This window comes from Crotalus tigris, unplaced genomic scaffold (genome assembly GCF_016545835.1).
Source record: "Crotalus tigris isolate CLP2741 ecotype Arizona unplaced genomic scaffold, ASM1654583v1 scf7180000017550.10884619, whole genome shotgun sequence".
NCBI lineage: Eukaryota > Metazoa > Chordata > Lepidosauria > Squamata > Viperidae > Crotalus > Crotalus tigris.
This window is the reverse complement of record NW_024096468.1, coordinates 3758068-3770781: the sequence shown is the minus strand read 5'-3', so window position 1 is coordinate 3770781 and position 12714 is coordinate 3758068. Positions and strand designations below refer to the sequence as shown.

The following is a 12714-nucleotide window of genomic DNA, read 5'->3' as shown; positions in this document are numbered from 1 at the left end:
CTGTGAGGTAGGTTGAGCTAAGAGAATGTGATTGGCCCAAAGTCACCCAATTAGTTTTTATGTTTCATATTAAACTGATAGCCTGTCAGGCAAAGGTCACTTTTAAAGGAGAATCTGTCTTCTGATAATCATTCTGTCAGAGAAGCTTTTCTCAACCTTACCACCTTTAAACTCTATAGACTTCAAATTCCAGAATTCCCCAGCCAGCACTGAAGTCCTCAGGGGTTAAAGTTGCCATGATTGAGAAACACTATATTAGATGACCGTCCTCTGCAAGGTAGGATCCAAGCCATCCTACAGCTTGCTTTCTGACCACAAAAAGGAAGTAATGATAATAGGTCTTGAAGGAAAACAAAAATAAAGCCAGGGCTAATGGGATGGGGGGGGGAGTACTCGACATATTAAACCATACAAATACTTGCACAGGTAGTGTTACTTTTTGCAGGATTATTCTGGAAATGCCTTGTTAAGCACAGCTACAGGGAGTTACTGGGTGCCACTATCTATTACCTTTTGCAGATCCAGGAATACGGGAAATACAAACTATATGATTGTAACAATACTGCTCACCTTGTAAGATCTATAATGATAGTTCAATGAAGTCTCCATTGCACAGAGGTTAATAATTTGCAGGATGATGCAGTAAGGGCTAAAGGTCTTTCCAAGGTTCACTAACTGGGAAATATATGGAGGTCTTGACAGCCAATCCTTTCTAAGCCTTCAGCAGCAAATATGTTGGAAATTACAGAACTTCAGAGTGAGTATGAACTTAGCAGATAGGGTTTTGTTATCATATTTCAGCAATATGTCATTGGTTTCCCTCTGAAAATATAATCAAAGTTAATCTGTTTGAAAGCTCAGACCTCTTTAAAATTGTGTTACTATTGATTGCTCAGTTGGCACATTTATTACAAATTTGCTTATGAGAAACAATCTAAGTAAATCTACGTGTTTATGGTCCCAGGTGCAAGTCAGATAACTTCATAGTATCTCTAATTGGCACTGGTGATCTCTCAGCAGTGTGATTTAGTCTAACCTGAAATGTGTTCCTAAGAAGATGATGTAGGTCATAACCAACAGACATTACAGACTGTATTAATACAAAAATGTATTCACCAAAAAATAATCCTCCCATGATTGCTAATAATATGTATATCAGCTGTGGCTAACCAGGAATTCTGAGTGTGTGGTCCAATACAACTACAGGTTATCACCAGGTTGAACAAAGCTAAGGTAAACTAATTTAAATGTAAAGTAATGTGAGAAGCAAAACCATGCACTGACATTCATTCACACCAGAAATATTTCAAGATGCTTAAAATGAGTTTCTCTGGGTAAAAGAAAACCAGTGACGACAAAGGTTTATAATATTTTGTATTAAGGTTCATCATTCCAAACTTAGTAATTAAAATTGGTTCATTTTGGATCTGCACCAAATTAGAAGCTGGTTTCAAAGATCCAATTGATATTTTTATGGGATCAAGTTTTCTGGTCGAAAAGGTATTGGAAAGATGTGAAAGAAACTGATCTATATCCTATAACAGCTAGGCAAATGAAAAAAAAAATCCTATGCCTAAAGGCTTTAGGGACAGAAATTAGAATGAGAGAGATGAAGGATGGCATCTAACCTGAATCATCAGAAGAATAGAATGAAATTTGGCCGATGTCAAACAGGGTTGAATTTTATGTTGAGGCCACTATTGTACTTCAGACTTTCATTTTAACCTGAAATGAGCCAGCAGTCCTTCAGCTATCCTGAGTACCAAAATCTTTTCCTTCTGATCCTGGCTCTCCTCAATTAGGTGATCCCTAAAGATTGCTGTGATTTTGATGGTACCAATTTCATCTATTGTAGAAATTGGTGTTGGGCTTGTTGGCTTTGGGATATTCTTCCTCCTGTTCGGTGTATTGTTGTACATGGATTCGGTGCTTCTGGCCTTTGGAAATGTAAGTTTTTTTGAAAGTATCAAATATTTTGTGCAAAAAGAAATAATAAGTAGTGAGTATGATAAAATAATAGGCAGGTTTATTAAAAAAATCTTTCAGGTTTGCTGAGCCTGCTTTACAAAGAACTTGCACTCATATACTTTTATGCTTTAAGGATAAGTGCATTTATTTATAAACTGGTTTTTTTAATCAATCAGGCACATGAGCTTTGACTGCCAGATCAGAATTAGCCATTTTAACCCATTACAGAATTCAGTTTAAAATTGTGCATGGTTTAATAAATATATATAAAAAATGTAAGAATGGCTGCAGGGTGACATTGTTTCAAAACATAGAACATATGTAGCTTACCATATCAATCATGATTCAACATCTGTTGCCATGGTGAAAAGTCAGATTCTAAAGGTAGGCTTCAGAAATAGGACACTGAACTGTGAACTGGACTGGGAAGGTGGGGAGAGAATGCTGATGCAACAAAAAACTTTCACATCCACCCTACATAAAGAGAGAAAATGTTACTTCATCCATCCATTCATGAATCAATTTCTGCAGGAAAAAATAAAAGCATTTTCTGGTATTTTATGTATTGGTTGATCGCCGCCTAAGACAGGAGTGTCAAACTGCTGGCCCACGGGCCGGACGCATCATGTGGAAGCCGCGCCCACCCCATTGCTGGCAATGGTAAAACTCTCCCGATACGTTGCGCAACATCATGTGACATCACGAGTTTGACATGTCTTGCTTAAGAGAAGGGCAAAAATGATAAAAGTCTCGTCAATTTCACCCCAGCTTTCTTCTCTTCTCTACTCTACTTTGCTCTACTCTACTCTACTCTACTGTACTCTACTCTACTCTACTTGGAGTGGGAATAGCATGCAAATATTCCCAGCTCAGATCAATTCAATTGCACTTTAAGGTAGCATCAGCAGATATACATTTCTAGTAGACTTTTTTATTTGAATTCTTTTTCAAAATGAACAGTTGCTATACAGGGGGACCTGTGAAGCTGTCATCCCATCCTTAATTCTTGAAAATGATTTAAAAAAAATAGAAAAAATAGAACCAATGTTCTCTTTCCTACTCAACCATATAAGATAGTTTGGTCAAACAGAATATAAAATTGGTCCCAACTATATATAGGATTCAGCCTCCATTATTTTTTCCATAAAATACTATATTATATAAAGTTTGCTCTTCTGGCTACATTCCAATGAATCCTCAAATATATTCTTTGCTTTCTTAGATCTTGTTCCTGTGTGGCTTGGCTGTTATAATTGGACTAAGAAGAACTTTTGGATTCTTCTTCCAAAAGGCATAATCATTGTTCTGCTTCGGTGGCCTCTACTAGGCATGCTACTAGAGACCTATGGTTTCATTAATCTCTTCAGGTGATCAATCCTCCTAAACCATTGCATTTTCTATGGGAAATCATGTATGTAAAAGTTTTGGGTTGTACTAATTCTCTGAGCTTGGTTTTCAGTCAAAAGAATGGAGTGGAAGTAGTAACAGTTCCTGGAAGAAGGACAGGGATTCCAAGGGAGAGCTATTTGTTCTCTAACCATGGATATTGGGCATTGAGGGCCCACACTGCCACCTCCGGGGTTGCCAATTAAGCCAAAAGAAGATTAGGGATATCTGAAAAAAGTAGAAAAAATAATCAGCAACAAATGTAAAACCAAGGTCTAAGAATTTATATAATCCAGTCTGGAACTACATATATTCTGTAACAATATACATAATCAAACAATATACATAATCATTATTTGTGTCTTAATCAACTGGGGTTGGTGTTTTTATTTTTTAATATACATTGTGCTTATATTGTCTTTTAATTCTGATAGCTGCCCAGAATCATGTTGGTGAGATAGGGGTGGGTACTTTTAACTTTCAACAAAAAATATTAATAGTGTCACATCTGATTTTGATCTCAATTTCATTTGCAGTTGATTATTTTCATCAGTAATTAACTTTTTTCTTTTTTTCTTAGGAGCTTTTTCCCAATTGCTTTTGGATTTCTGGGATCACTGGTGAATGTCTCATTTTTGAACAAGGTAATGAAAAACTGGGGTGATCCCTTGAGAAACAGGATTGGGGTGAACAAAGTGCTACACCATCTAAGCCAGGGGTCTGCAATCTTGACAACTTTAAGACTTGTGGACTTCAGCTCCCAGAATTCCTCAGCATAGCGAAGTTCACAAGTCTTAAAGTGGACCTCTGCTCTAAGCAGCCTGCCCTCTTGCATGGCCCCCTGTTGACACATTGTCTATGTCTTTAGCTTATTTAGTTGAGGAGTCTGGGAGATTCGTTCCAACACATCTGGATAGAGATCATTGAGCAAAGTTGGCCTTAAAAGTACAGTAGGAGACATTACTGAAACAGTCACTTGTACCCTGGTCACTCCATAAGCTGACTACAGCAATGCATTCTATGTCGGTCTGCCCTTGAAGACTATCTGTAAGCTTCAACTAGTCTGGAATGCAGCACCATGGGTAGCTCAATATGCTCATGTAACACTTCTGCTTTGTGAGCTGTATTGGTTGCCAGTTTGCTTCCAGATGTGATTCTAGGTGCTGGTTTGCTTCCAGATGTGATTCTAGGTGCTGGTTACTTGGAGATAGGCACAATATTCAGTCTGACACAGCTGGCATATTATGAGTTCCTTCAATTAAGCAATGTCATCTATCCAGACCCCAGAAGGGCACCTTCTTTTTTGCAGCATCTGCCTTTTGGAATGAATTGAATGGTTCCCACTCTGCTGGTATTTTGAAAGGCAGACCTCGCTGATAATGCTGGTAGAGATGAATTCACAGCTTTATGTTTATCATTGATGGATCATAACACAAACCCAGTACCGTCTATACATACGTTGTTCATAGTATGTTTAGGTATGTGTCATGTATATGTTTCACTTTGAGAGCGGGTAACTAAATTTCATTTTTGATGTGTGCCATTGTGCCTACTGTATAAAAATGACAATAAAGGCTATCTTATCTTATCTTATCTTATCATCTTAATTGAATCAAGTTTAATATGTCATATATCTTTGTTCTTTTATCCCAGTTATTGTAATTTTCATTCTATCATATAATTCTGTATAAAATTATTAGTAAAATAATTAGTAATTTTTCTTGTTGCAGCTGTTTCAGAAATTTGGAGACACCAGCTCTGCAGTATAACTTGAGTGAATGACTTGTTACCAGAGACAACTTCCTTTCTTACAAGCACAGACATTTTTTAGGAATAGCCTGCTACCTCAATAGTGCATGTTATTTAGTGCTGATTTAAATACTACATAGGATCACTTTCAGAAATGTATAGGGTAATTGGTAGAATCATTCCTTGTAAAAGATGTGATTATAATGGGGTTTCCATCTTCTGATGCTGGTTTATACACACTCGATTGTGACTAGGCTGCATCTTTTAAATATACAAAAACACACCTCAATGATCTTCAGTACCTGGAAGTATGACACATTGTGTCACAAGGATGTGACAGCAAAACATCCAGCATTTAGGACATGTCAACTCGGTTGCAGAAATATATCTGAATGGGATCTTCAATATTCAAGCAATTGCAGTGAAGTGGAAAAATGCTAGTTTGTTTCACTGGATGTGATGTATCAGTGCCAGGTTCATCCTATTTATAGACTGGTCAAACAAATTCTGCAAGTTTTCGAAGCACAATGACAAAAATGAGCAAATCAGTTTGCTAAAACTAAGGGCGGTTGAATGTAGACATTTCATTTTGGAGTTTGGGGTTTAGCAGGAGCCAGTGTTAGAAAATAGTTTAAAAAAATGACACAACTGTTAAGCAAACCAAAGCTTGCCACGGGCCAATTTTCCTGAAAACCAGAAGTAAATGCCGGCTTTTGGCAAAGCCATCATAAAACACAGTCACATGACCAGGGGACACTGCAAATGGCTGCAGATGTGGCCCAGATGCCAAAAGCCCAATATGCAGTCATGTGATCAGGGGAGTGATTGGGAGAACTTTGAATCTAGGTTGTAAGATCCCCACACACACACATAGAAGTCTATTGGAACTTTGATTAGTCATAAGTCGAGGACTACCTATACCCTAATCATGGAATTACCAAGGGAAAAAAAACTACACCCTACTAACACTGGAAGGACAAGCAACTATTTATAAACATCTAGAAAATCCCAAACTTACTAGCATTGCTGATATTATCTGGTTGGGTAATGAAACATTTGCAAACAACCAAGAGCATCAAGAACTCCACAAATCTCACTAGAAAACTAAAAAGAAAATAACTAATAGAAAAGCCTTGATTTTATCTAAACTACAGGAAGAATGTGAATGGGAAACAGTAAGATCCCTTTCTTCCTTAAAATATAAAGATCCCATATATTAATAATAGGTCAGGTAAGGAATCAACATAGAGGCAGAATATGAAGAATCTTTCCTCTCCCCCCCCCCTCCTCTTCCCTCTGCATTAGCAATAAAAATCGGCTCATAGATGCAGTGAGCAGTCTCCAGCAATACCACCTCAAGGCCAATAATTTATCTCATCTTCAGTTCTTAACAATCTCTATCCAAAAGAGACAATAGAATAAAAGAGGAGGGCTTGGGCAGATAAAATTAGAATAGTCATTTAGTAGAAAAAAATTAAAAGTAGAGTATAATAGAACATTTAAATATGTCAATTTCCCTGACGTATTTTTGCTATTCTTTTTTTCTGTAGGAAAGTTCAATGAGAAAATGTAGGGGTACAAATATTATTTAGTTGGGTCTACCCTTCAAGACACAATAAAGCTGTTTAGGCAGGGAAATTAAAAGATACAAACTAGAGGTGGGTCCATCTTTGCTGATGTCACCAGTAAGGGCATTCAATAATTCAGACCCTGGCCTTAAGAATGAGATGAGAGCTACAGCAGAGATCATTTTATCTTTTTCCAAGAGATCAAGATTTTGGGCCTGGACATTGCAGAAAAAACTGAGGTAAGTAAAGCCCTATACAAACATTTATCTTTGACTAAATCCACTAAAGACAACATGGTTGCAAATTATGTGAGAGAATTGCATATATTTATTCAAAAGTTTGTTCCAGTGCATTAAATGGGATTCTGGAGGAAATGTTCATAGTTTTGGCTCCACTGTCATATTTCAAGTAGATACTCTGCATCATATACCTCTCCTTCCTAGTCTCAAATGCATTTTTATCAACTGGAAAGTTTTTGAAAATGGTGAAGGGTTAGGACTGTTGTTTTAAATTGCAGGCAGACTGTGATTTTTAAAAATGGTCTTGCTGTTGCTGTTTAAGAGGGAAAAGAACTTTGAAGTAGAAGCACTTAATACAGTATGTATTTACTCATACCTGCAACTTTAGTCTTCCTTTTGCCTCTGGCCATGCAGGGTTAGCTGGATTTGGAAAACACCTGTTCATTAGTGGTGGAACTGGAATGAATGTTTGTATGCTGAGTAACGACTCCTCTCTTTCAAATCACATTTAATTCACTCTAATTAAAATTTCTCTCTGTGTATGCTCCGCGTCTGCTTGTTTTCTTCATAATAGCCAGTTATAAATGTTTTCTGCTCTACAAGTTTGAAAACTGGTCTCAAAACGTATTTTTTTCCAACAACATTCTTTGATCCTCACTGGTCAGGCAAATTCTACAAAGTATGGGGAGCCTTGGCAAAACAGTAGATGGGAAAGCTGTCTAGAAATTCTGACTTCTCAGCTGCACCATGGCTTCTTCTTTCCAGATGTGCATGGGCCAGGCTTCCACCCATGATCCCAAATGATCTTCTGATCCACAGCTGCATTCTGTACTTTAAGGCATTAATAAATCACAGAGATTGAAGGAGAGAAAGAGAATAGCAGGTCTTGATCCACAATAATATGCCAGTCAGTGTAAGGTTCTTGCATTGTGAATGCATTTTTTAAAAAACCCTATTATGTTACATTTATAAATAACTATTTTTTCCCTGCAGTGGAATTTCTGTTTAGAGACAGACCATTAATTGTGTAATAATAAATTAGATTTAAATTAAGAACTGTAGCTACAATTAGTAATAATTAAAAGTAGTAAATCTGTAGGAGTGCAAAGCAGAGGTGTTATGTTTGTATGATTGGGCAACTGAAGCAACAGGAAATGAACCAACTGTCAAGCAGATTGACAGTGGAACTTAGCCAGAAGATTGGAAACCTGAGTTTAATTTTATATTCAGTTCACACACACACACACAAAAACAAACAAACATGCATGCACCGTGCACACAGAGCTTGCTTTTTACCAGTGATTCTGAGCCATATTAAACTGGAACTGAGATAACATTATTTTTCTTTCAAACATTATTTTAGATATACTCTATTAAATTTTTCTTGTACAGTGGCCATATTTCTTGAAAAAAATAAAGGACAAACCTGAAAAGGAGAGAAAATCAAAAGAGATTCATAAGGATAAAAAATGTAGGTTTTTATAAGTGCTTTACAAAAGAAAATGTAAGAGCAAAACCAAGACAATTTTTACAAAAAATGCATATTCTAATAAAAAATATATAATCAAACAGTATGTATGAATTATTTTAAAAAGACAAGTTAGTTTCTGTATTTTTCACAGGAATGTGAAAGATTGTGCATTATATGGTACCATTTGTACAATAAAATTTTAAAGACCAAAGATCTAAAGTGAGTTTTTGGAAAAAAAATCTAAAGGACAGCTTTATGAAATAAAGGACTGTCCTTTATAATAAAGGATGTATGAATGCCTGATGTCTATACCAATGTTTTTATAAAAAATAATTTTTGTGTGCAGACTTTCAGTTCTAAGTCATGGAATATTTCAAAACGATCATGCTTTCAAGGAATAGTGCTTATCAAATTCATTACTATCTTCCTCTTATATAAAGAACATGATTAGACTCAGCTGAACTGCTTGGATGAATAATTTTCCCAATTAAGTAATATCCTTTAGATAGGAAGGACAATTAAACACAGTAAATTCTTTTTTTTCCATATGTGTGTTAAGAGAGAGAGAAAATGATGCTTTTGTAAAAAGTTAAATTATTATAAGTAGAGATGAATGATAAAGTATAACAAAGGCTTAGCTAAAAACTGAAGATGTGAGCCAAAATAGGTTTGAGAGAGATATGAAAAGTTAGTTACAATTAACTAAAAGGTTCTTTACACCTCCCATGGACTCTGCACTTGGCCAAGGAATGTATACAGCACAGTTTGGAAAACTATAGTCTGAATTGTTCTGGTTTCCTTCATTTTTTATCTCAGATCTGCTGCATTTCAGGATGAACCTATTACGTTGCTTGCTTATGTTCCTGTTATTCTTCAGAGTTCAGTTTGGAAAACCTGCAGACAGCTATTATCCTCTAAAGAGCTTCTGGCCTCAAGGTAAGAAGTAGAGGCAGCCTTGACGGATTCTGTTGAAAACTTAGCAATGATTTGAAATTGCTCTGCAAAAGAATGCTCACTGATATTTAGACAACATATATGTGGTCCTTGTGTCACTGCATCCTGGAGCTGTGAAGAAATATGAAAAATGGTAAAGGCATGGTAGGAGGAATGCTCACCTGTCAGCAACTCTGTAAAGAAACTGAGTCTTGTCTTGGGTTCCATCGACACCTAGTACCCAAAGCCCAAGGGAGAAAAAAGATTTTGTTTAAAGAAGTGCTATGGGTGCTACGTGTGTGCTCAGATCCACTCCTGAATTATCTTTTCCCCTTCAAATCTAGAACACAATTTAGCCTTATATCCATGCTTTTCATAATTTCCTAGACCTTCAATTCATTTGTGAATTGGCAGGGCTTTGAATTTGACACTTCCTTTATCATAATGGAAATGAGCCTTTTCTGCTGTGCCCCACCCTCTAGAACATCATCCCCCTTGAGATGAGGTTAGCCTTTTGGAAAGCTCTCAAAACATGCCTCCCCCCCCATCAGACCTATTCATGGGTGGCAAAGATCCTGCCCATTGGTTACATCATGTATTCTTATTTAACCCTCTTGTAATTTTATTTTTACTTACATTTTTTAAGCTAGCTTTTATGTTCTGTTTTAATTGTTGGTTTTATTTTACAGTCCCCAGCGTCACCCTGTGTGAGATGGATGTCCATATAAATTTGTGGATAGATGGATGGATGGATAGATAGATACATAGATAGATAGATAGATAGATGATTGATAGAGAGATAGATAAATTGAGATAGACAGATGGGAGATAACTTTAGATAGAAGATGATAGACTGACAGACAGATGATAGATAATGATAGATGGATGATATAGATATAGAGATATAGAGACAGACAGACAGACAGACATGTTATTTTACAAGTTCTGCCCTTTCCCCATCTTGATGCTTCTCCAGGTATGTTCTCTCTATAAAGTTTTTTTTATTCTTTCTAGCTAAACCCTCCAGAGGCACAGCCAACTGGGTCCACTGGGCTAATGACATCCCATGTTCTGAAACGAGCTTCAGCTCTGGCAAAGAAGGTCTGAAATCCACAGTAACCCTATTGTGCAAGCGGCAAGTGCATAAAGTGCAGTTATGGCCAGGGATGCCTCCCACAAAAAATAAGGGAGTTCCATTGCTGCAAGGGGCATTGCTGTTAGAAGGGACCCAGGATCTCTCCACCTACAACTGGAATTCCTTTGGGTTAAGATATGGAAAGAGGCAAGCAATAAAAGCCCAGGAAAAATCAAGAAAGCCTCAAGAATAATGGACGGGGGCAAACAGGGGAGGGGCTGGTTTGAGATGGATTACTTCTTCATTGTTCCATGTTATGACTATGACACTCTTTAAGTGTTGTTGTTCAGTCATTAAGTCATGCCCAGCTCTTTGCTACCCCATGGACCATCTCTTTGTCTTCTATTTGCCAGGAAGTGATGGGACTGGATGCCACAATCTTCGTTTTTTAATGCTGAGTTTCAAGCTAACTTTTGCACTCTCCTCTTTCACCCTCATCAATAGGATCTTTAATTCCTCCTCACTTCCTGCCATTAAACTGGTATCATCTGCATATCTGAGTTGTTGATATTTCTCCCACAATCTCAATTCCATCTTGTGATTCATCCAGCCCAGCATTTCACAAGAGGTACTCTGCATATAAGTAAAATAAGCAGGGTGACTATATTCAGCCTTGTCTTCCTCCTTTCCCTATTTTTGAAGCAAACGGTTGCTCCATGTCTGGTTCTAACTGTTGCTTCTTGAACTATATATAGGTTTCTCAGGAGGCAAGTAAGGTGGTGTGGTTTTCCCACCACATAGTTTGTTGTGATCTACACAATCATTAGCATAGTCAATAAAGCAGACATAGATGTTTTTCTGGAATTCCCTTGCTTTTTCCATAAACTAGTGAATGTTGGCAATTTAGTTCCCCTGCCTCTTTGAAATCCAACTTGTACTTCTATAGTTCTTTGTTCACATATGGCTGAAGCCTAGCTTATAGGATTTTGAGCATGACCTTGCTAGCTTGTGAAATGAGTGCTATTCTATGGTAATTTAAACATTATTTGGCACTACCCTTCTTTGGGATTGGAATGTAAACTGATCTTTTCCAGTCCTGTAGCCATTGTTGAGTTTTCCAAATTTGCTCACATGTTGAGTGCAGCACTTTAACAGCCTCATCTTGTAGGATTTTAAATAATTCAGATGGAATACCATCACCTAAGCTGACCTTTAAATTTTTAACCAAATAGATTGAAAAAGGTCCCATTTATGGATAAACCAATTGTAAAAATTAAATGTATGGACATTTTGAGGTTTTATTTTCACTATGTATCATGATAGTTTGGTGAAAAATAAAGGCTTGGCTTTTCTGCCAAAGGGTTTATATTGTAGGTGGTATATATGGTACCTGTTTTTTAAGAATTAGTCATTGTTTCTTGCTTTCTTTAATACCAGACATTACAATAAAAATTGTAATGAATAAACCATATTAAAGTTAATGTATTACGTGTGTTAATTTGTGTGTTGTATTATTTTGAGGCAAGAAAATTAAAACAGCAACAAAAGCAATATAGCAATGAATGTGGTACAATTTACCATACAATTTTGACTATGATTGGAATCTTAAGGCTGATTTAGTATTGCCCACAACTACCCATAGCCATCACTGCACATCTGTGCTATGAAGAGGTAAGCAGAGGTTAAAGAGGGCTGCAGATGGTTCAGCGCAAACACCTTCTGAACCCCAACTACCCATTGTATGGAGATATGTGCCATGCATGCTGATTGGGTCCAACTTCCTGCTGAAAAGTGGGAGGGAGGGGAGAAAGGGCACATTCAAATGGGAAATGTTAAAATTCACTGATGTATAAAAAGAACTTCTATGCAACTGCCCCCAAACAAGGGACTCATACTTTCCTTCACAAACAATGCTGAAGAAATCTGCTCCAGCCTTTATTCAGCGAATATCAATTTTGAATTCTGTGGGTTTTTTTTTTCAAATTTAGTAAAGGGAATTCTGATCACATAGTTATGTCTGAATGTAAGATGAAATTGGTTCATCTTTTAAAAAACATTCCAGGAGATCCTTGTTTTATGTATAATACCTTTGTATCAAAAGCAAATCCTTTAAAACATAATATTGGGGTCCTGGGAGGAACAATTCAAAAGGCATAGGATATACTACCTCCTTCCTTAAAGAAAGTTGAAAAAATATCTTTCTTATACTACATAGTTCCCTCAAGTCTAGAGCAGTATATTTCACTCTGAGCAATTTTAAGATGTGTAGACTTCAACTCCCAGAATTCCCCAATCAGCACGCTGGCTGATGGCCATCAGTTGCTG

The 12714-nt window shown here is 36.9% G+C and overlaps 2 protein-coding genes across 2 annotated transcripts; both read left to right on the top strand.

Annotated features, from left to right (window-relative positions):
• Positions 1-684: 684 nt before the first annotated feature.
• GOLT1A (golgi transport 1A) lies at positions 685-8454 on the top strand. The gene is given in 6 exon segments (XM_039340754.1): positions 685-757; positions 1856-1947; positions 3191-3254; positions 3257-3335; positions 3935-3998; positions 5085-8454. Coding segments are annotated over 6 exon segments (363 nt in total). The 5' UTR covers positions 685-732; the 3' UTR covers positions 5124-8454.
• Positions 8455-8632: 178 nt separating this feature from the next.
• Positions 8633-11820, top strand: KISS1 (KiSS-1 metastasis suppressor). The gene is made up of 2 exons (XM_039340742.1): positions 8633-9317; positions 10329-11820. Exons 1-2 carry the CDS (start codon positions 9215-9217, stop codon positions 10640-10642), a joined length of 417 nt encoding a protein of 138 aa, XP_039196676.1. The 5' UTR covers positions 8633-9214; the 3' UTR covers positions 10643-11820.
• Positions 11821-12714: the final 894 nt, after the last annotated feature.

Excerpts from the sequence above, each read along its gene's own strand:
- KISS1 (XM_039340742.1), top strand. The coding sequence starts at position 9,215 with ATGAACCTATTACGTTGCTTGCTTATGTTCCTGTTATTCTTCAGAGTT. Across the intron at positions 9,318-10,328 it reads AAAGAGCTTCTGGCCTCAAG|CTAAACCCTCCAGAGGCACA; the intron begins GTAAGAAGTAGA and ends TATTCTTTCTAG.